The 21291-nt window shown below is 47.7% G+C and overlaps 1 protein-coding gene across 1 annotated transcript in view; it reads left to right on the top strand.

Moving 5' to 3' along the window:
- The window catches only part of LOC140649644 (uncharacterized), a 147318-nt gene that overhangs the window by 103044 nt on the left and 22983 nt on the right, over positions 1-21291 (top strand). The window contains exons 58-76 of the mRNA XM_072857137.1: positions 762-842; positions 954-1004; positions 2013-2048; positions 2165-2209; positions 2800-2844; positions 3474-3509; positions 3862-3897; positions 4457-4516; positions 5195-5320; positions 6032-6103; positions 6304-6339; positions 6649-6708; positions 8578-8622; positions 9958-9993; positions 11173-11208; positions 13695-13751; positions 13930-14001; positions 15427-15498; positions 16000-16035. Coding sequence (XP_072713238.1) covers positions 762-842; positions 954-1004; positions 2013-2048; positions 2165-2209; positions 2800-2844; positions 3474-3509; positions 3862-3897; positions 4457-4516; positions 5195-5320; positions 6032-6103; positions 6304-6339; positions 6649-6708; positions 8578-8622; positions 9958-9993; positions 11173-11208; positions 13695-13751; positions 13930-14001; positions 15427-15498; positions 16000-16035 — 1038 coding nt within the window. The remainder of the gene's footprint in view (positions 1-761; positions 843-953; positions 1005-2012; positions 2049-2164; positions 2210-2799; positions 2845-3473; positions 3510-3861; positions 3898-4456; positions 4517-5194; positions 5321-6031; positions 6104-6303; positions 6340-6648; positions 6709-8577; positions 8623-9957; positions 9994-11172; positions 11209-13694; positions 13752-13929; positions 14002-15426; positions 15499-15999; positions 16036-21291) is intronic.

The raw sequence follows: 21291 nt of genomic DNA, 5'->3' as shown, positions 1-21291 counted from the left end.
TTACTTTCCCTTAACTTTAACCATCTGAAAGTCTCAACACATACTTCTATGTGAAATTAAATGAGATGAATCCAGATCTTTGTTTCTGCAACAAAAAATGTGGGAATAGTGCTAAATAACTGTACCCCATCCTGATTTTTTCCGTCTCCTTCGTGTGCTCCTGGCGGGTCTCAGGGTTGGGGTTTGGAGGTGCCCAGCTTGCTTCTGTTATAAATCAATTCATCAATTCGCTGCTTTTTTGCTTTCATATCAAAATATTCACCAAAGCTACACTGCAGTGCTTCCACTGTGTGGTTCAGGGAATAATTGCTGTACACTGAGATATCCACCAGCTAGGAATATTATAATTTTTACAGCAGCAAGCAGATAATTTACCGTTGCTAATATGGAAAAGAACAAACAATTTGTGATCCAGGCCAGTAACTATTTGTACAAGTTTTACTGTGTGTACTTTATATATTGGCCAAAATCATGAGCACTGCAAACATCACCAAGTGGCAGGTTAACGTGTAGACATTAACAGGCATTAATATTGTGTTATTCCATTCCAGTATACTGGGTAAATCAAATGCATAGCAGGTGTGTTGCCCAGACATGGCTGGTGCAGGGAGGCATTTAAAGTTCAAAGTTGCAATATTTTAGGTGGTTTTTATTCTTTGAAATAAAAGTAAATTAATTGCACTGTGCTAATAATACATATATTATTATTACTATATATATAATAGTAGTTGTTCAGCAGGATGCTGTTTCCCTTTCCGCAGGAAAATGTGGATTTAGATGATGGCTCTGCACTGCCAAGGCACGTTAGAGCCAGGAGATCTGCCGATCACGAGAGACACATGGTAAAGACCCCGTTTCACCGCGGTGGCTTTGGACTGGCCTGTGTGCAAGAGCAGAGCCAACGGCATGATCCAGGAGGAAGCGGCGACCCTTCCTTATTCGCTGCATCACAGGTTCATCCCCCTGGTGCCCCAGGACCTCAGAAATCCCCATCGGGATCCGTGGTGAGTGAAGACCCCACAGAAGGGTTTTTTCAAACACATGGACACAAGGGGAACCCCGGTTGCCCACTTGTGCAAAGTCATAATGAATGTAGAGGGGAAGTGAAAGGTTGGTGATAAATGTTAATAAATAAAGCAAGAAACAGCTGCAGAAGAAGCTGTTTTTCTTGGCAGAGCAGATTGTTCTCCCTGTATCTGGCAAGGGAAACGTGATGCTCAGAAAACAGAAGTGGGGAAAATCAAATTTAATCAATGAGGGAACATAATAACCTGGTTCATGGGGAAAGCAGCATAACTGAAGGGTGTTTTGTGTCCTGAGAGCGTAGAAGATATTTGTATGTGTGTTTAAATGTGCAAATATATGTGTGTGTTTATAAACACATACATCTCTGACATATCTGCACAATTACATTGCTAACTTTAACACAATATGCCAGAAATGGAAAGCGCAAAGAGTTGATTTTTACAAAATTTAAGAAAGACCTATTTCCAGGAGTTAGGGATGAAAAATTCTGAACAACAGATTTCCCCTAAGTTTGAATTAATTTCTTTGAAAACGGTGAGTGCCTCTCACCCTGCATTCTCAGGAGGAATGGCAGCACTGAGCTGAGCTTGTCCACGCCATGAGAAAACATATCTCTTCTCATAGCCCTCCGCAAAGGGCCAGGGTTAAGGTGGGACATCTGTGCCATTGCCAAAAGCCTGGTACTGAGGCATTTCTTGGTTCACGAACCCTGGCAGCCCATATGCAATGGACAGCACCAACTCTCAGATGTCCCGTCTGGGCTGGAGCAGATCAGAAGGAGCCTGGAGGCCACCCTATATCCAACCAGGGGTACTTCGATGGGGGTCTCATGATCCCTGGTAACACACGGCTTCCCTACAAGATGCCTCCAGCCTCTCCACTTGCTGCCTAACATCTTGCTGCTCAGAGATGTCTTTTCACTGGCTTAGGGGTGAAACATATCTCCAACTGCTCTCCCACTTTCCTCTTTTCTTTTTCAATTCAAGGCATACCCAGGCCCTCATCACCCGAGGAGAATTAAGGTACAGCATTCATGTTGTAGTCCTCTTATCGCAGCTGCGTGCGGTGAAGATGCAGCTGGTTCTTTCTCCCATCACGCTGCATCCAAGCCCGTCTCTGTACATGCTTTTCTTTTCAGAAGGAGGATACTGGCCCAGCAGATCCACCCTCCCATGGCCAAAAGGTCAGTGCTTTTGTTTCACCTTTTAATGCAGATACCCAACAGTGCTGGGAGGAGGCAGGACAGTGATCCATCTTCCCAGAGCAGTCTCATTTGGAGGCTGAGGAATCATGGGCGAAAATTGGCCCAGCCAGTGGGTTCAAGGGGTAGTAATCAACAGTTTAAACCATTGGTAATGAGCAGAAATCCCAGGCTTGAACCTTTCACAGCTGATCCAAACATAGGGTTTGTGTTTTGGGGATCCTTAATCTCTCCTCTGTGAACTTCTCCCATCTCCCTTAAACTCATGGCATCTTTTAACATCTGCAGTAGTCTGGGGCAGGGAGACCCACAGCTTACCACTCATACCTGGCACTTACTCTGCAATTTATATTTTCTCTCTCTACATTTCCACTGCGCAGGATAGGAGGGAGGGGGTCAGGGATATGCCAAATCTGATTTGGGAATGCAAGTGGTGGAGATGAGGGGTTCCTCCACAGAGGTTTGCCAAAAGCTGGTGCAGGAACAAGGGCAGTACCCTCCTGGTCCAAAGAGGGAAGGAGAAATGTAGTAATGCATGTTTGCAATTGAAGATGTTGCCTGTTGTTTTCCAGGGAGAAATGGGAGCTCCAGGAGCCCGTGGAGACAAAGGAGAAAAGGTAGTGATACTGTTTTTCTGGCCTCAGCCTCTGAGACCAGGAGAAGGCTCTCTGTGCTAAGAGGGTCTGGAAGGGGAGAGGCAGCTGTGGACATGCTGGTGGAGAGGACATTCAAGGTCTATGGGAGACTGTGCTGATATAAATTGGGATTGCCACAGTCCCACTTTTATCCCTGAACCTGGCTGCGTGTTTCTTTTCCCTCCCTTCCAGCAATGCTAACACGCATCTGCCATGCGCTCAGGAGTAAATGTAAAAATTCAGGTTTTTTTTAATAATGTTCATTTTCTGCTGGATCAGTGAACTAAACCAGGTGACAGACAAGCAAAAGCCAGCCCTGGCACAAGGACAGGGATGGAAGAAGGGCCCCACAAAACACCATTTCATGAACACTTTTGGCAGCAAAGGCTTATAGGGACCAAGTGGCAGATCCGGGGTGGTGGGACCCAGATATTCAGGAGAAAGGCAGACAAGGCAGGGTTGTTGTTAAAAGACACAGCCCGATGGGGAAGGGGTACTTCGCATGGGCTACCGTTTAAACATCTGTGTAGTGCAGCATCGTGGGGACACAGGCATGAGAAAGGAGAGAGGGAGGGGAGGTGGCTGGAAGGTGGATGGTTTTTGTCTTGCAGGGGCAGCCTGGGGAGATGGGGGAACCTGGAGAAAAGGTGAGCTGTGGAGTCGGTATCAGCAGCTGGAGCAGGACAGCGTTACCAGCTAAGTGGCCCAAATCCAGCACTGGAGGTTGCCATAGTCAAAATCTGCTGGGTCAACCCAGTACTCCATCTACTTCCTGAGAGCAGTGTGTCTCCGTGTTAGGGCATTTGGCTCTTCCCCGGCCATGCAGCCACTGCTCACCTCCCCTGGGGAAAAGAGGTGGAGGTCAGAGGTGCCAGTTGCTCCATGCTGCTGTAGGCTATGAGCAAAACTGGAAACCTTTGCTCTTTCTCAGGGTTGTACTGAGGTGGTGCTTCACAGGACCTCTTGCACAGGCTTAGTAACTCTCTCTTTATTTCATAGGGCACCAAAGGAGACAGAGGTGAAAATGGTCAAAAGGTAAAGAACAGCATTGGTACCACAGTCAGGTGTGTCTCTTCTTACGCTGTGAGAGCTAGCCTCCTGCTCTCCCTCCTCCTTTTGCCGTACCTAACCTCCCCATCTCAGGGGGAGATGTCCAAGTAACCTCCTGAGATGTGGGCTCAGTGTGGCTAGTCACTCGCTGGGGACCCAGCACCTCTCTCTTGACTAGGGACAGACTCCAGATGGCTCACATAGACAGGACACCCACCTTATAAATGAGTAATGTCAGAAGATGAGAGTCTCTCCCAGAGTCCTCTGATACCATCTCCAGTAATATTTCTGCAACTCAGCTCCCTGTTTTCTAAAGCTTTTTAAATGCTCTTGGCAGCTTTGTCTCTCCAGGTCAGATAAGACTTCCCATCATCTAGAGGAGATGTGATGGTCAGTGATGCCTCTGTAGAAACACTCAATGTAGGATCAGCTTTGAGGGACTTCAGCTGGGTGTCCAGGGAGCAGCATGAAGCAAGCTCTCATTTTGATGGGCCCACAGTGGAAGGATTGATCTTGATTTTTCCTGACCTCCTTCTCTTCACAGGGAGAACCAGGAACTGGGTTCAGAGGTCCTGTTGGTCAGGCTGGGCCACCTGGATTTAAGGTAAGCCTTTCTTCTCTTCTAGATAGGATCTCACTTGTTTTTTTCTGGGTCTTTCTCTTTGTAGTCCATGCTTTCCACCGCTGGGTGTGGAGCACAGAACTGACTGGGGCTACAAAGATAAAGCACCAAAGCCAGTCCCAGCCTGGGAAGGCAGGAACACCATCACATGGGTCTGGGACAGAGGGAGTGCTCTTTGTCCTCCAAAGGGCCATTTCAAAGCAGGTGAGGTCCAGAGAATAAATATCATAGAATCATAGAATCATAGAATGGTTTGGGTTGGAAGGGACCTTTAAAGGTCATCTAGTCCAACACCCCCTGCAATGAGCAGGGACATCAACTAGATCAGCCTGTGAAATATGACTGTGAAAAAAATCTAGGGAATTGTGGTCTCAGCAGAGATGCGTTTCTGTGATCCCTTGGGATGTTGCAGGTCTGCAGGGTTTGAATTCACTGGAGAGCTCTGAAGGTCTGCAGGTGAGGGCTCCCCACTTAGCAAGCCATGGTACAGCCCTTTCTCCAGCCCTAGGACCTCTCTTATGGACCAGGGCTGGAGAGGGTGTCCCCAGTTCTGTGTACTGGTCATGTGAATTCAAGGAGACACCCCAGGCTTTCTCCAGGACCTTTAGGGGGGCAGTTAATCCCACCTAAGATCCAAATTCCTTGTGATTCACTCAACAGGGTGAGCCAGGGGCACCAGGACCTCCAGGAGCTCAGGGCATCCAGGGCATTCGCGGCAATGCCGGCACCCCCGGGTCACAGGGGGACAGAGGGGCTCCAGGTCTGCCCGGGATGCCAGGACAGAAGGTAGGTGGTGTGCAGTGAGGGGACAGCATGTGTTGTGTTAGCCACCTCAAGGTGAGAACAACGATGGCCCTACTGAGACTGTCTTCGCTGGGTGTCCACTGTGGGTCAAGCCCCCACCTATCCAGGTCTCCAGACCCTGAGCCTGTACATAGTCAGTGAAGAGAAGCAGGAACAAAGTCTGGTTGCAGAAGGAGAGGTAACAGCATTTATGAGACCAGCTGATGTTGTTGGGGAAAAAACAGGACAAAGATTTGGTACAAGGGGATGTCCTTCAAGTTCAAAAAAAAAAAAAAAGCAGTGGAGATCCAAGCAAGGTGAGGACCTGTTGTTGTTCTTTTAAACTTAGTGATGTGACTTGATGAGATGACTGGGAAGAAAAGGGGTGGTGATAGCACAGGGGATGTCAGCAAGGGGTTTTGGGGTCATTAGCCCCTGGGAACAGAGGGAGCAATGGGTAAGTCTCATTGCAGGGACATGGAGGCTTAGCTGGAGGTGAGGTGGGGGACAGCAATGTGCCTAAACTCAGGGTCTCGGTGTAGCTGGAGTCCCTTCTCCCAAAAACAAGAGGCCCACACAAGGAGGCTATTCCTCCTGCTTGCTGCCAGTGCAGGGAACATCTGGGGGCACCAGCTCCTGCTTTCTGTCTGGATGGGGGAAAGCAGAACCTTTCCCATCAGGGTCTTCTTCTCCTTAAAGGATTTTGTTTTCAAGGGGGAACGTGGGAAGAGAGGCCGGAATGGATTTGCTGGGCCTGCAGGACCATCAGGATCCCCAGGAAAAGAGGTGACTTTTGTACATTGCCCCTGTGTCTTTTGAGCAGTGGGCTTTTGAGGGGAGCATCCCTTTTGAGGGATGGCTGTGGTAGAGGTTGCGGCCCTGGTACCTGGGCTGTGCTTTCACACTCTTGGAGCACTGGGACAGGAGAGCATTGAGGACTTGCAAAGCAAGGTCCTCCCTTCTGTTTTGTTTTCCATGTCCTACAGGGGATTCCTGGAACACCTGGACCCAAAGGCAATAAGGTCAGTGCCAACCTGGTCACAAGTAGCTGACATCCTGGAGTGGCAATGGCACAGCCCACTACCCTCCCCTGGCTCCTTATCCCTGACCCCATCCAGCCTCTTCCTCTTCCCTTCTTCATCCCTCTTCCACCCTCATGCCCTTCTTCCCCATGGTTGCTGGAGCATCCTCCAGAGAGAGCAGTAGAAAGTCAAGGGAAGAGAGTCTCCTGACTCTTTCTGTGACTTTTAAATCATGGTCAAACTAATCAGCAATCATGTGATGTGGTGTCCTTGCTCCGAATGAGACCTCTGGGATTCTCTGATCTGCAGGGAGAAATCGGCGTTGGAGCAGCTGGCCCAAGAGGTCCCCGCGGACTGCCTGGCCCCAGGGTAGGTCCCTCCATAAATGTTCCTGGCTTGGCTTCTTGCAGCCTACCCTATTTTTGAGGCAGCTTTACACCATCACCTCCCACTCACCCATCTCAGAAGATGACTAAAGGGCTGATTTCAGAGCCCTCCTTAATTTTTCACCAGCCAGATTTGGAAGTTATGGACACTGCTATGCCCAGCTGGAGCTGGCACTGACCAGAACCTGTCCACAGGTTGCAATTAGCATCCCCTCCATAATTAGACACCCTCAAGCATTACAGATCACACTAGCCAAGTGAATCCTGCTCCACTGACTGTGTTGGCTGTGTTTTCACTGGCTAGATGGGAGCATTGAAGGCAATATCTACACCTCTACATCTGTGTGTTTTAATCCTAGCAGCTTGGTGAGGAACCACCTCGGTTTTGTATGCTTTGGGGATGCTACCTTCAAGCTCATTCCTTCAGAAATCTGCCTCCAGCTTTTTTATCCTCATTCCCCTCTTCTCTCCTGTTGTCCTGGCAGAGGGAAACCAGCCCCCATCATCCTTGGAGCAGCAATGTTCACTTTTCCTCACGCTGCTGAGAAGTTTTGGTCTCCTTCTGTGAAAGACCCCAGGGAGACCCTCTTGAGTCGTAATCAGAGGCCATGTTTCAATTTGCTGCTTCTGCAGCTGTTCCAAGAATAAACTGATTTTATGCTGCAATCCATTTAGACAAACTCCCCATCTGCCAGCAGAACCGTTCAATGAGGCCCCTGAGACAAAACACTTAATGAGAATGTCAACAGCTGTGAAAGGTCTGGGATAAACCTAGCTCAAGCTTCATTATCTGAAGGAAATGATGAAATAATGTTTCCGCTCTTCTGACTCCAGCATAAATCTGGAGTGAATCACAGAATCTCAGATTACATTGGCTTTATATGAGAGATCTAAATTTGGCCTCACAGGACAATGCCTAAGTCTAGGCATCTTAAAGACAGGTAAGTCTTGTAGGATCTACCTAGGGAGGTCATAAGAGGACTTCATAGACTCACCAGCACAGCTATCTCTTGTAGCAAGGTTTATAAGGAGCCAGTAGCACACTTAAAGGGAGGCTCAGAACAAGGTCTGCAGCATCTGGAAACCGCAGTTGGGCATGAAGTTAAGCCTCACATTGGTCTCCAAAGGCACGAGTTACTGTTGAGCAGTTGACTGGTGGCCTCTTCCTCCTGAAAGTCAATGGTATGAGTTCCAAGTGAATTCCTGGCTGCCTTATTTATTGCGGTGAGTCCTGCTGAAATCATGTTCAGCAATGAGTTATGAATGTGCAGAGAAGCTACTGAGCCCTCTAATCAGGGGGAAGAAATCTGTCTGTCCCAGGAACATCTCAGATCTCTGTCCCCTGTTGCAATGCCTTTGTCAGATGTAAGTACATCTTGGGGAGGGACACACCAGGTTACCCAGCCTCAGATGGCTTTTTCTGAGCTAGTCCTACCAGAGCCTCTCTATACCAACAGAGAGGAAGAAACACCTTTTTGGAGTGATTTATATCATGCTAAATCAGGTGCAGATCATCTCACAAATGCCTGTTTCTCTCAGGGACTGAGGAAAAGCTGAAGCTTGAAGCTTCAATCTGACCAAAGCATTATTCTCTAAACACTGCAGTGTCTACCTGCAGTGACATGTGGATGATCTCAAGCCCTTTAGGCTCTTTGATCCAGATCCATAGGAGCATTAAGGCACCTAATCCTGATGGAGGTATAAGAGAAGAGGTTGGACAACTCCTTCTAGGATCTGGGCTTCTGCATGCTTAATTCCTGTTATCCCCAGGGGGATGGTTTGCGGTGTTGGGACTGTGCGTGTTGCATTTCTCTTTGCTGATGGCCATCACTACCCCTCTCCATCCTAACAGGGTGACAAGGGCATCGTGGGAGTCCGGGGCCCCACTGGCACGATGGTAAGTGTTAAAATAGCATGGAGGGCTGATTTTACAACACAGACAACAGTGGGCCCAGGGCTGGCAAAATCCCCATGAGCAATGAAAAAAATAAAATGGGTTGATGCTTTCAGTGGGAAATAGAGACTTTGGGAACCTGAATTCTGATGTTGTGTTGGGATGAGTGAGTGTAAAACCTGCAGGCAGCTGTGAGACGTAGGGTGTCATGCAGAGCACAGTTGCTTTATGCTCTTGTCCATTTGGCTGACTCATCTACAGGCTGCTTTTGAAGTCCTCCTGAAATATCACTCCATCTCTGTTCTTTGTCAGGTCTGCTTGCGTGCATGAGTTTCAGGGTCTTGTTCTGTTGTAAATTCCTTTTCACTGATAGGGGACTGAGTCAGGGGAGACGCAGATCACAGACGGTATTTTGACAAACACCTTTTTATTTATTACGCTGTTATGTCTAATGGAATGAATCTTTTATTACGAGCATGATGGGCCTTTATGAAGTTCCTCAGAAGGTCAAGGGTGGTTGCAGTACCAGGTTTCACACTGAGATCTCATCTCTGAAGGGCTGATTCTCAGCAAGATTGGCCCTTACACCATGAGGTATTGCAAGATGTGTCCCAGTGGTCAGAGCAGCAGCGCAGGGCACAGTGGGCTGGCAAAGCCCAGGTTTTGTGCCCTTTGGGAAATGTCTGTGCTCTCCCTCCTCCTTGTCTATCCTGTCCATGCCCACCCTGTGATGAGCTGCCAGTTCTGCAGGTGGAAGGTGCCACCTCTCTGCATATTCATGGAAGGTCACCAGTCCCCAGTTTTGCAAATGGGTTACACCTGGGGTGACCACCATGGCTCTTCAGTTCTCCAAGTGTGATTCCCATCCCGGCTCTGTCTCCAGCAGCTCTGGCCTGCCCTGGGGGACATCTGGGGATCCCCGTCACCCCCACCTATGAGGAACCCTCCAGGAGCAACCCTTCCCCTATGCTCTCTGAGAGATGGAGGCCGCATCTCGTTGATGTTAAGGGTACAAAAATCACAGTACATGGCTTGCAAAACGCGGGACGTTGGCTAAATTTATACGTCCACCAAGTGATCCTGAGTTGTGCCTGAGACCCAATGGTGGGCAGAAGCTTAAGGCTAATTTTCTCTTTGCACCAGTGTGATTCACTTCTTCTCAAATTGCTCTCGGGGGGAAGGAAAGGAGAGTAGAGGCTCCTGTGCTGGTCCCACCAGCAGCTCCTCCATGGTGGAGCCCATCCTTGGAGGCAGCTCTGCCTTCAAGTGGAGGCTGCTCTTTCCTAACACCTTCCTCCACTGGTATTTATCTTCACATCTTGTTTTATGTTCTTGCAGGGTCTAAAAGGCTTCCCAGGTGTGAAAGGCGAAAGAGTAAGCAACAGTCATCTTATCTACACAGTGCCTGTGGAGGAAAGCACTGTTGTGGGGAGTCTTTCTCTGCAGCAGCCCACGCTGCTGATGCCCCTGTTAAAACAGTGGGCATAATCCCAGCAGGTTCTGGGGGTGGACTGGGAGGGGACCTTGATCAGTGTGTGGAAGTGTGAAGTGGCGTTAGCAGCCCTCTGTAATGGCTGGGCTGAGATGAGAGTGCATGCTGTCTTTATGCATGCCTAGTTCTTTTTGGAAGGAAATATGGGAGTTTGGACAGAAAGGGACCCCTGGTGTGCTCTGGTCGATCCCCAAATGTGTAGGGCTGGAGGAACGGGGCTGGGGAGCAGATGTCCTGCAGCATCAGCAGGACAATGACTGCCCACCAGGCGACACATACCCTTTAATTTGTATCGGTGAGCAGGAGTCCCCTTGGTGTCTTTTTGCTACATCCCACTTGCAACCCTTGGAAAGCATAGTACTGAGAAGATCAGATTTTGTCCCAAATGTCAGGGGTGTGCCATGGGACACCAGGGGAGGGATCCACGTACAGCTCTGTCACTCAGAAGCAGTTCAAGCGCAGTTTTAAAGCCTGTCTCTACGCTCCCGTCCCCACCTGGTCCTTGCAGCCTCCCCTTCTCCTGCTGTCACCACATCAGTCTTGAGCACTGGAGAAGGTTATGAGATGCCATCAGGAATGAGTCCTGCCCTTCAGCCTCATGTCCCATGCCCGTTATAAAAAAAACTTCCAGGAACAGCTAATATTTCATACACTGTCAGTAAAGCATGCCAGATTTGAGGTTGAAAGTTGGGAAATCTTGTATTATAGAGGATGCCTTCCCACCCTAGATGGGATGTAGGCACATCCCTGCAGCACGGAGATGCTACATCCCGTTGGGAGGTCAAAATCCAGCAATAGCTCCACATCATGGATGTGCTGAGCATGGAGTCAGGCAAACCACTTCAGTCCTCTGGGTCTTTATTTTTTTGTCAATGCAATAAATTCTAGTTGTACGCAATCTCTTGTGGTAAGCTAATCATTTTGCAGAGTGTCCAGAGGAACTGACTTCCAGCTCTGAAAGATCTTAGGTGGCTTGGAGTGTGAATCAATGGACTGAGCAACACAAGAAGAGTGAGTAAAAAGGGAGTCACTCACGGTCTTTTTTTCTTTCCTGTGTTCAGGGTGATCGGGGACTTCTGGGACCCAAGGGAGAAAGAGTAAGGACATTCCAGATGATTGTGACTTTCTGGGACAGATGGGGTAAAAGGTTTTCAGGATTTTATAGTTACCAGTGAGCAGAAGGACAGTTATTTAAATGAGTCAGTGATCCTACAAGGTAGAGGCATAAATGGTAAAAAATATTTATATGTGTTTTCAAATATCTGGGGTCTTACTGATTTTACAGGATTCATATCGTTACATGTGGGTGAGTGTAGCCCACCCAGCATGGAGTGCTGAGCAAGGATCCCAGATGATGGGATGCAAATGCTCTTCATCAAAGAGGACTTTAAATCCTACCTTTGATCCATGGTGTTGTGTGCACTGCCATCCATGTGCCTGAATCAAGATCCCATTGCCAATGAAATCTTCAGGATTTGAGGCTCAAGGCCTCATGTGTGCTTCTCTGTGTCCCTGCTCAGGCATCTGGCCACTCCCAGGGTGAAGTTTTTCCTTCTGTCTAATAGGCGTTTTCCTTGCTACAACTTGTCCTTTCACTGTATGCCTCCAAGAAAAGCCTGGATCCATCCTCTCTACATTGTACACCCATGTAGGTAGTGGAAGACAACACATAGATGCCCCCCTCCTTCTCGGGGGTCTCCACGGGGTTTGATCTACTTTGTTGGTGCCATCCTTGCACTGGACACACCTCTCCGGGTTGAGCTTGTGTGATAGTTTTGACAGGATCCTACAAAACAACAACAAAAAAAGTCATTTTGGCAACTATTTGCTGGGGCACAAAAATGCCTCCTGTGAATTAAGGGAGGAAGAAAATTTCCACTGATTTTGGTATAACCAGCTCACCCCAAAGCATACCACAATCTTAAAAAGCCTGAGCTGGCTCATAGCAGGTAATGCGAAAATAACTCCCCGAGTGCTTCTGGAAAATGCACAGAAAATGCTGAACTTCTGCCCAGTGTTTTGTTAACTTCCTTCCTGGCTGAAATGGCTTGTTAGAAAATGAATTTTAGAAAACCTACATGACGACTCTGCCTTTGAGTCATGCAGTATTAAATGATTAAGGCTGATTTGTCTCTGAGGAAGCTACTTTCAAAGGGGACTCGCTCCAGAGACGAATCAATTCTTAATCTCCTTCATGAAGAGGCCCCAAAACACTTTCCAAGCTGAAGGAATGTGTAATGCATTTTCCAAAGAATACCTTAATAAAATATAAGGTGGAGTGCGAGATAAAACAGGAGGGGGGGGAATAACTGGCTTGGGTTTGTTCCACATTATTGCAGCTTAACTTTCTTTCTAACTCTCCCTTGATCAATACAGGAGTAACTGTGTGAATCCCAGGATCTGTGCTATGTATTGGATTAAAATACAGGATCTTTATTCTCCCTTTTGTCCCCAAAATTGATTGAGCCCTATTCTGTCTCCGTTCAATACCCTCCAGAGCAGGGAAGCAGGAGAGTATATTAAGTCAGAATTTGATCAGGGTCCTATGGTGATGGCTGGATAAGCTGCAAAAGATTGTCAAAGTTTGGAAAATACTGATTGATGCATGGTTGTTAAGACTCCAGCAGCAAGGCACAGTCACCCTGAACAGGGATGTTTGCAACACTGAAGAGAGCTGGTGTAAAGGAATTCCTTTTCAAATGGGCTACAGTTTCCCATTAGAAGGTGGCTTCAGCCCTCCTCCCTCCAAACTACGGATGGCATCACCACTTTGGAGACACAACCATTGCTTTGCCAGAGCAGAGACATTTCTTGCATGGGAATAGCTTTGTCGCAGGTTCTTCACTCTCTGAGGAGCAAAATGTCCCTCCTCAGCTGCTGAGCTGATAAATAGACTTGGCACGGTTGTGTCCATGGGGTTACTACATGCCTGTAGCTACCATCTCGCTCCAGATGACAGTTTGGGAGTCTGACCCTCCAAAAACTACCTCTGAGGGGTACCCTAAGTGCCACTCCCCTTCCTTAGCTCCGACTCAGTGTCCATAAACCAGGACACCATGAGTAGACCAGTTCACCATCCTGCCTATGGCCAGCTCCCACACCTGGGAAGAGATGCAAACCTTGACATCCTGAGTGACATACAGTGATGAAGGAGCCAAGCCACTATGTCAGATATGAACCTGTCCCACCACTGACCGCCTCGGATCAGGAATTGAACCACGGGGTCAATTCTGTGCACAGCTGCATTTCCAGCCATGACATCTAGACTAGGGTAATGCCAGTGGGCCCCAACATTTTTTGGAGCAAGAGGTCACTGTCAAACCTCAGGGCTTCTTGTAGTTTTCTGTGCACGTTCATCATCCAGCTTTTAGTTAAGCACAGACTAACCTTAACAATTGATATTGTGCTGTGGAGCATACATGCCTTCCCCAGCATATGGACCACAGTTTGGGAAATGCTTATCTTCATTGCAGATGTGTGAATTACCATTTTGCCCATCATAGCAGGTGTGGTTCCATCCAGTGGGACCCGAGAGTTCATGTATCACCAGGTGTCTACATCTCTCTGTGTCCCCTTTCTCTAGGGTGAGCCCATGACTATTTTTGGACCCCAGGGCTATAAAGGCAGTAAAGGAGATCCCGTAAGTTTGACTCTTATTGACTTTTTAAGCTGTTCCTTTCCCACTGTTGGTGGCATCAACACCAAACACAGCTTGGGATAAGCACTGAGAACCAGCACTTTGGCTCAGAGCCAGTGGCTGAGAGCTGGGTCCTTCCAGGAGAGAGGCACAATCCACTAATTTGTGTCTTACCTTTCAGGGTGAACAGGGCCTGCCAGGTTTTGACGGAGACAAAGGTGAGAAGGGAGAGGACGGCCCTGTAGGAGAAAAGGTATGAACCTCCTGATGCAACTGAGAAACACAGCAAAAGGTGACTAGTTGGGTGAGGAAGGGACCAGTATCTCTGCATCCTCCCTTCCCACGCACCTGCTGGCAAACACGGTGCAAGGACACACTCGCCCAGCTCTTACAAGAGAAAGAGAGAGAAAGCTGGGGCTGGGGCTTGGGAACATGATACACAACCAATTTACCAGGTGTCAAGTCTGTAGTTTTGGGACCATTTCTGCATTACAGGATCACTCTGAGAAAAGTGACCGTTCAAATACTGCAGCACTGCAAGAGTCCCACATCTCCCTCCAAGAGCTGGCCGTGCTACTTCGAACCCTGCAGCTTTTGTGACATTTTTGTTAAGGCTTGGTTGGCTCTTCTCTTCCTGTTCTTCACATAGGGCTGTCCCCTGGGCGGTGGCAGAGCGAGTCGCCTGCTCCTCCGTCTGCCTTTGCTCTTTGAGAGCACCCTGTGCGGGTCTCAGGTCTCAACCCATCACCACTCCACTGGGAGGAATCATGTAACTCTCCCACTCTCAGACTGAGTCACAGATGAAATCTCCATTTACTAATCATCCCTATTTGCATATTATGTTAATGCTTTTTGCTTTAGAAGTCTGGCCCAGGGCGGAGACTCTGCTGAATAAATATAAGTATCTACAACAGCAGCATCCCTATCTGAGCTAGACATCCAGCTCCTGTTATTTCCCATGGGGACCTGTATAATCAGTGTAGTTCAGGGTGGGAATTGCCTGACTCAGTGGGGACATCTCCCCTGTGAAGAGGGAAATCTTGTCCTTACCACGACTGATTACACTGATTAGGTCCCCAGTGACTGTAGAGGAAATCCACGGAGAAGCTCTCATGGGTGATACCTGTTTACCTGTTTTTTTAAGTAAGTCAGATGAAAACTCATACATGATATCTGTCAGATTGCTTTCTAATAAAAAAATAATACGTAAGCATCCCCTAAAGCAAGAACACCTGTTGGCCAAATATCTGAGTTACTTTGGACGGAGCCCCAGAGTAGTATCTCCACCACCAGTAAGTCCAGTAGGGTCTTGTACTTGAGCAGTTTGCAAGGAGGCAGCTCATCCAGAGGCTTTGAGACCCTTTTCTGCTTGTTTTCCTTCAATCCCCATCACTGAGCACCAACTCTCTTATAGAACAGTTTGCTGAGGTTTCTGCTGAGCCGTTCTGCTGCTGGGGGCTTTCTTCCCAAGCACTGGCTGCCACACAGACATTTGGGGTCCCTGGGGCTGAAGTCTGCTATAGAAATGGTGCTTTTTGGCATCCTCTTTGCCATCTCCATGCATTCCTCTACTGGTGTCTCTCGGGGTGGGGGGAGGGGTCACTTCAAGAGCAAGTATTGAAAATGTATTTGACAGGGATTTTAAAATTATTAAAAGTATTGAAAATGTATTTGACAGGGAGTCAAAGGTGAAGCTGGCTCCAAGGGAGTGATAGGGCTTTTTGGAACAAGAGGACCAGTCGGACAGAAGGTGAGTACAGTGAGCACCTATGTTAAGGCATCCTCTGCAAGAACTGATGTGTAAAATCCCTGCAGAGTTTTCTCACAGAATATAATTCTGCGTTCCCTCTCCAAACGTTATGTTATGGGGCTACCAGAGAGCAGAAGTGCCTGCACTTTTCCAGGAGAGCCCTAAAGGTGTCTCCCATTTTGTAAAGCAGCATTGTGCCCTGGCATCTTTCCTGGGCTAAAACAGTCAATAATGACTCGCTGAAATGTCAGCATTTAGGCGTGAGGTGTGAACTGCCGTCTAAGCTCCGGTTATAGTCAACAGAGATGTAGAGCTCCATTCAGTTGCCCAGCTGAGATGTTTGGGGTATCCTACCTGCCCCCTCCAGCTGCTGCTGCAGGGGGGTCCCCAAAGGTCCCTTTGTCTCCTTTTCCACAGCTGTAGGTATCTCCTACAACAATCCCCATTTCCACATGAAATGAAGCTCTTCCCCATGGTAACTCGTCACCACTTTCCTTGCAGGGGGAGCCAGGAGAACCAGGCTCGCCAGGCTCTGCCGTGAGTTGGAGCATGTTTCTCTGCCTTTGAGAGTCTTGGGCGCGGAGCCGGGCTTGCACTGCTGGTCCTCTCCCCACAGCCATGTGTGTGGGTTGCGGGGTGGGATGAGGCGAAGCTGGCTTGGTGCTGCTCCACAAAGCCCACATTCAAAGCAGCTTTGCAGGAGAACCACCCGTGGGCAGGGGGGACCACAAACAGAGGTACGTTTTAATAGGATGTTGCATTTTGCATTAAGGAGCACATGAAATATGCATTTATTTATTATTTTTTAATGCCCTTAGTTTTTAGGAGGCATTGCCAGACATGAACAGATGATGTTTCATGTTCAAATGGCTTAAGAATTGTGACTATAAGTTGTATATCCCATGAGAAATGTATTTATCCTTAAGAGACTGGACTACAAGTAGCTATTCTCAGTACTCAGTGGGTGCATGGTGCTGGCCAGAAGCAAAACAGGTATGCTGGAGGACCTGGTTAATCTCTGAGTTCACCTTGTTTCCTCCTGACAAATTGCAATTGGGGGGGGGGGGAAGCAACTTCGGTTTGCAAAAGCGTTTACATGCCTTTGAACTTCACTGTTTCACCTGGAAGAAACCCCAAGTGAAAAAATGGTCTCCAAGGCTGTCCAAAGTGAAAGAAGTCCCCGCTGATTTCTTTTCACCTGGGAAAGGAAGAAATAGGAGGAGAGGGAACACCAAAAGGTGACTGGGACTTTTTCTCAGATCATGGAAATAAGAGCATGTTCAATTGTTTTATCGCAATAAGAAATATCAGTATTTTTTTAACCTATTCCCCAGTTATGCCCTTTTGTGCGTGAGGGGACGATTCTCAGCAACTATCTGTTGCAGTGAAAGCTCCACAGCCATTCAGCGCTGCCCACTGATTACTGGTCACAGCTGTGTAACTATTTACAAGCCCATAACACAGACTGGTAATTGCTCACTGAGAAAAAGGCCCTGATTCAATTAAGTATTTCAACCCCTGCCTAATTGTAAACAACCTTCTGAGCACTTTGCCAAAGTGATGGGGCTGTAACGTGCTATAAGACCTCAGGGTCTGGGATCACCACACGTAGGCATTGGATCGAGTACATCTTTTAAATCGCTTGGTAGTGAACACCTGAATCCATAGCTGACAACCAGTAGTAGTGCAGGAGTAGAGCGAAGACATTTGTTGAGGCTGCTGAGTGCAAAGGAAGCACAGCTGGATCCCACCATCCTGGCCAGCAACCATCCAGTCATGGTTGGATGATGTGCTGTTTTCTACTGGCACCCACAGGGATCGGCACATAATACAGTTAACTACCAGAAAGTGGTATCTTGTCAATCAATATTTGAGGAAAGCTAAGTAATCTTTCCTTTGGAAATATTTAGGGATTCTGCTGGGGCAGGTTAATGCTGTCTGTGCTGTGCTTGGAGCTAGACTGACATAATAGAGCTTGTGTTCGGGCCTTCATTAAATTTCTAAAATTGCAAAAGTCAGATCAGAGCTGGGGCTGTGTTGGAAGAGCCGTGATATACGACATCCTGGATGAAATTCATCTGACCTCAGGTTAGATGTCTGCCACGTTCACTCTCCACATCCGAGCGAACCGTGCTCAGACTTGTTTTATTGGCAGCTTTAGGGTACTCTTAGAGCATGATTCACATCATCGATTTCAGACACCTGTGTTAGGATGCAGCATCCTGATGTGACTTGTTCTTCACAAACCCAGGTCTCACTTTATCTTCTAAGTGTTCAAAGATACTTTGATTTATTTTTCCCCAAGTTATTCTGGAGAGGTAGGCTAAGCTGTCTCATGTATCATTCCCCAAGTCCTCTTCTCCCCTTTTCTTGAAGACAGACACTACTTGGTCCAGTGTACCTGTACCAAATCTGTCCTATGCAAAGTCTTAAAGGTAATGGCTAGCGGTTCTCATTTCCTTCAGCTCCCTCTAATTCCATCTTTCGTATCCACAGATTGCCACCAACTCATTGCAAAAATTTGCTGGTCCCTTTCTGTCCTGCTGAATTCACTTGGAGTAATTTATCCAGCTTGTAAAAAGTCTCATCCATTTACTCTTTTGATTTGGTGATCTGTAGGAGTTCCCAACCAAGTGACAGCATTTGTGTCTTCTCCCTGTAATCATTACCCGGAGAATTTAAAAGGGTCTAGTTGACTTTACAACTGGATCTCAAGGCAAATAAGTGCATTCTTCATATTCAAGACACCTGCTCTTCCTTGTCCTCTTTTCTAAAAGCACTGCGCTCTTTTACATTGATATTCCTGCCATGCTTCACCCTTTATATTAATATTGCAGTCTGTGTTATGCCTATTGAGTTGTAATCTTGATCATATATTAAGGCTTCCAGCTCCTCTTCTTTATTTCCCATGCTTTGTGCATTAATATACTGGCAGATTAACCCATTATTCTCCCTAAAGCTCTATTATGAATACCCCTTTCCCCCTCTCTTGCCATTACTCCCTATTTTGGGTTTCCAGGGTCTATAATCACCAGTGTGCCTTGGTCCTCTCCATCCTGGTTTGCAGTCCTACTCACTAGGTGTACAAGTTGGAGCTCAATGTTCTTCACTTCTTCTTGTGAGCTTGGCTCTATAGTTGGCCAGCAGCCCATGGATCCTTGCCCTATAGCTGAGGAAGCCAGGGTCTGTGTGGTAACACCATCCACACAGCCATGTGCTTATTCCCAGGGTGTCCTGCTTCAACTTGCCTGGAGGGTGGGAGACCCACCAGATCCCTGGACCTTCTGCATTTGCTCTTAGAACCATTTCTGATGTGCTTCATTCTTCAATGCTTGCCAGAGCACATCTGCCAAAGCCCGTGTTGGAGCAGAGCCACCAGCATGTGAGTGAGAGGAAGGATGGGAGAAATCCAGGATTTTTTTGGTCCACGCTGATCATTGAGAGTGATGGAGTTCACAAGGCCTGAAAGCAAAGCTGTACACTTGAAGACAAAGCAAGAAGTAAGAGCAAGTCAGGGGATTCCAGTTAACACTGGGACAATCAGATGCTAAATATGGCCAGTCCAGGAAGGCTAAAGGAAGGCTAAAGGACACTCTTTTGCCACCCTTACACAGCACAGTGCTACAGTCAAAACCAAACTGCACTCTGCAGGGTCTGAAAACTAAGTGATAATCAAAGCCCTATAACCCAGAGTGTGGTAGGCATGGGCATGGTTATAAGCAGGAATTTGACTTTACATAGATATTAAGAGCATAAGAGCTCTTGATATAGATAAGAGTGGCGGGTAGACAACTCTGAAGAGGTACCGACAAGAGCGCCCTACCTCCCTCCGTCGGCTGCATGGGGACTTAGGTGAACCCATATGGCATCCCAGTTCTCCTGCCTGCTGAGCAGTGGGCCATTTCAAGCCAGAGGAGAGGAAAGGTGGGGTGTGGGGGTCTGCCCTGGGCTTGACAAGAGGTGCCCCTGGCCACTCAGAATGGAAAAAGCCATCTCCTAAGAAGTTCTTGCCTTGGGAGGGTGTCTTGATGTGTCCTGAGCACTTCTGATGAGTCCAGGCTGGTCAAAGGGAAGTTAGTCAGCCAGATCTGGCCACAGGTGGAAATCTCTGCCCAGGATACCTTGGAGGCTTTGCAGCAGGGTATCAGGCTGACCCATGTCTGAGATGTAGTGCCTGAGAACGAATGCTTATTACGGCTGCGAGGACCAGTGGCACTTTCCACACCAAGAAAGGATTTTTTTGGGGAGGATGCTCAGGACTGCAGCAAATAATTGTGGGCAGGACAGGCTAGACAAAAGACACAGCAGGGAAGGGATAAAAACACAGATGAAACTCTGAGGTTGAGACTCCCAGCTACTTCATGTGCATCATCCCATCAAATATTGAGCACTGAAGCCCAGGAGGTGGGAAACCTTTTAGCAGAGGTTGCAGCCTGCCCCATGGTTTGGAAATGCATTAGACCTTTGATGTGTGCCTTCAAATAGGTTGATCCTTTTGGGGCGTGCTGCTGGGGTGATGTTTCTCCTGATGGATTTCACACTTTCCCAGGGTGACCCAGCTAACCCCCCAGCTCGTTCATCTCAGTGTAAACAATAAGCCTGGAGACAAGGCAGGCTCCTCCCTGGCTCCAGCCCAAACCTTCGCGGGAATTTGTGCCTGGAAGCAGAGATCCTCTGCTGCTCATAGACATCTTTGCGTCACAGCCAGCGCTCAGGACTTATGACTAAGCCTCTGCATTGCCGTGCCTTCGTGGTACCTGGTGTCTTTGCAGTTAAATGAAGCCTGTTCCAGAAACACTTTAATAACAGAACCAAATAGGAAGAGCCATTTCCAGTACTCCACCAGTAATTGCCTTTAAGCTGCCATTTTACTAGCTTTTATTGCCCAGCCTTTATTTGCCTTACAGAACACGGAATGTAAATCTGAGGGAACAAATTTCTATTCAGCTTCTTTCCCTTGCCTAGTGCTCAAACGTTTTCCTCTTACTCTCTTTTTTTTATTATTATTCCTATTCCATCTCTTTCTTGTCCTGGGTGCAGATGGCCTCAAAAAGCATCACCTCTCTGACCTGCTTCCCTCCCAGCTGAAGCAGGGACAGACCTGCTGTCATGTCCAAGCCTTATTATAAACCTTCTAGTCCATATGACAAAGCCTCTTCAGCCCATGACGAGTAGGAGTCCACCTACGGTGAGATAAGACTGAGGTCAAAAACTTGCTTATGTTTACTGGACCAAGTAGGCATGGCTTAGACCCAGCTACCTTCCAGCCTATGAGCACATACTGTGAGCTTAACTCTTCCTAAAGCCATTTGGGCTCCTTTCAGGTCAAGAGCAGGCAAGAAGCATCTCATGATCTAAGGCAGACAGAAGAGATGAGAGTTGGACATGGGCAGGTAGGGAAGCACAGGAAAACAAGGAAAGGTCTCTCCTTGACACAAGAGGCACTAGGGACAACTAAGAGAAATATTAAAGCTAATTGGGAAATCTCTAACTAGTGTCAGGTTCCTTCAGGATGAGGAAGTGCTCAAGAACAAGCTTTTTAGCCCATCCCCTTGGACACAGGTGTGTAAATCCCTGGCCAGATGGATCTGTACCCAGTTCAAAGATATCTCAAAAACGCCGGGCACTTGAAGGTATCCTGGGCTTGTGAGATTTAACCAAAAGGTTTATTACCCTCCAGGCAAGCAATCTGTCCTAGCAAACGGGGAAACTCTAGTTAGCTGGGGTTTTTATGATCCATTTACTGCCTCAGATGGAACTTTATATTGATCATGTCAATAAATAGTTACTAGT

The sequence above is a fragment of the Ciconia boyciana genome, chromosome 1 (assembly GCF_034638445.1).
Source record: "Ciconia boyciana chromosome 1, ASM3463844v1, whole genome shotgun sequence".
Taxonomy (NCBI): domain Eukaryota; kingdom Metazoa; phylum Chordata; class Aves; order Ciconiiformes; family Ciconiidae; genus Ciconia; species Ciconia boyciana.
Note: the sequence above shows the minus strand (reverse complement) of the source record. Positions and strands in the feature narration are given on the sequence as shown.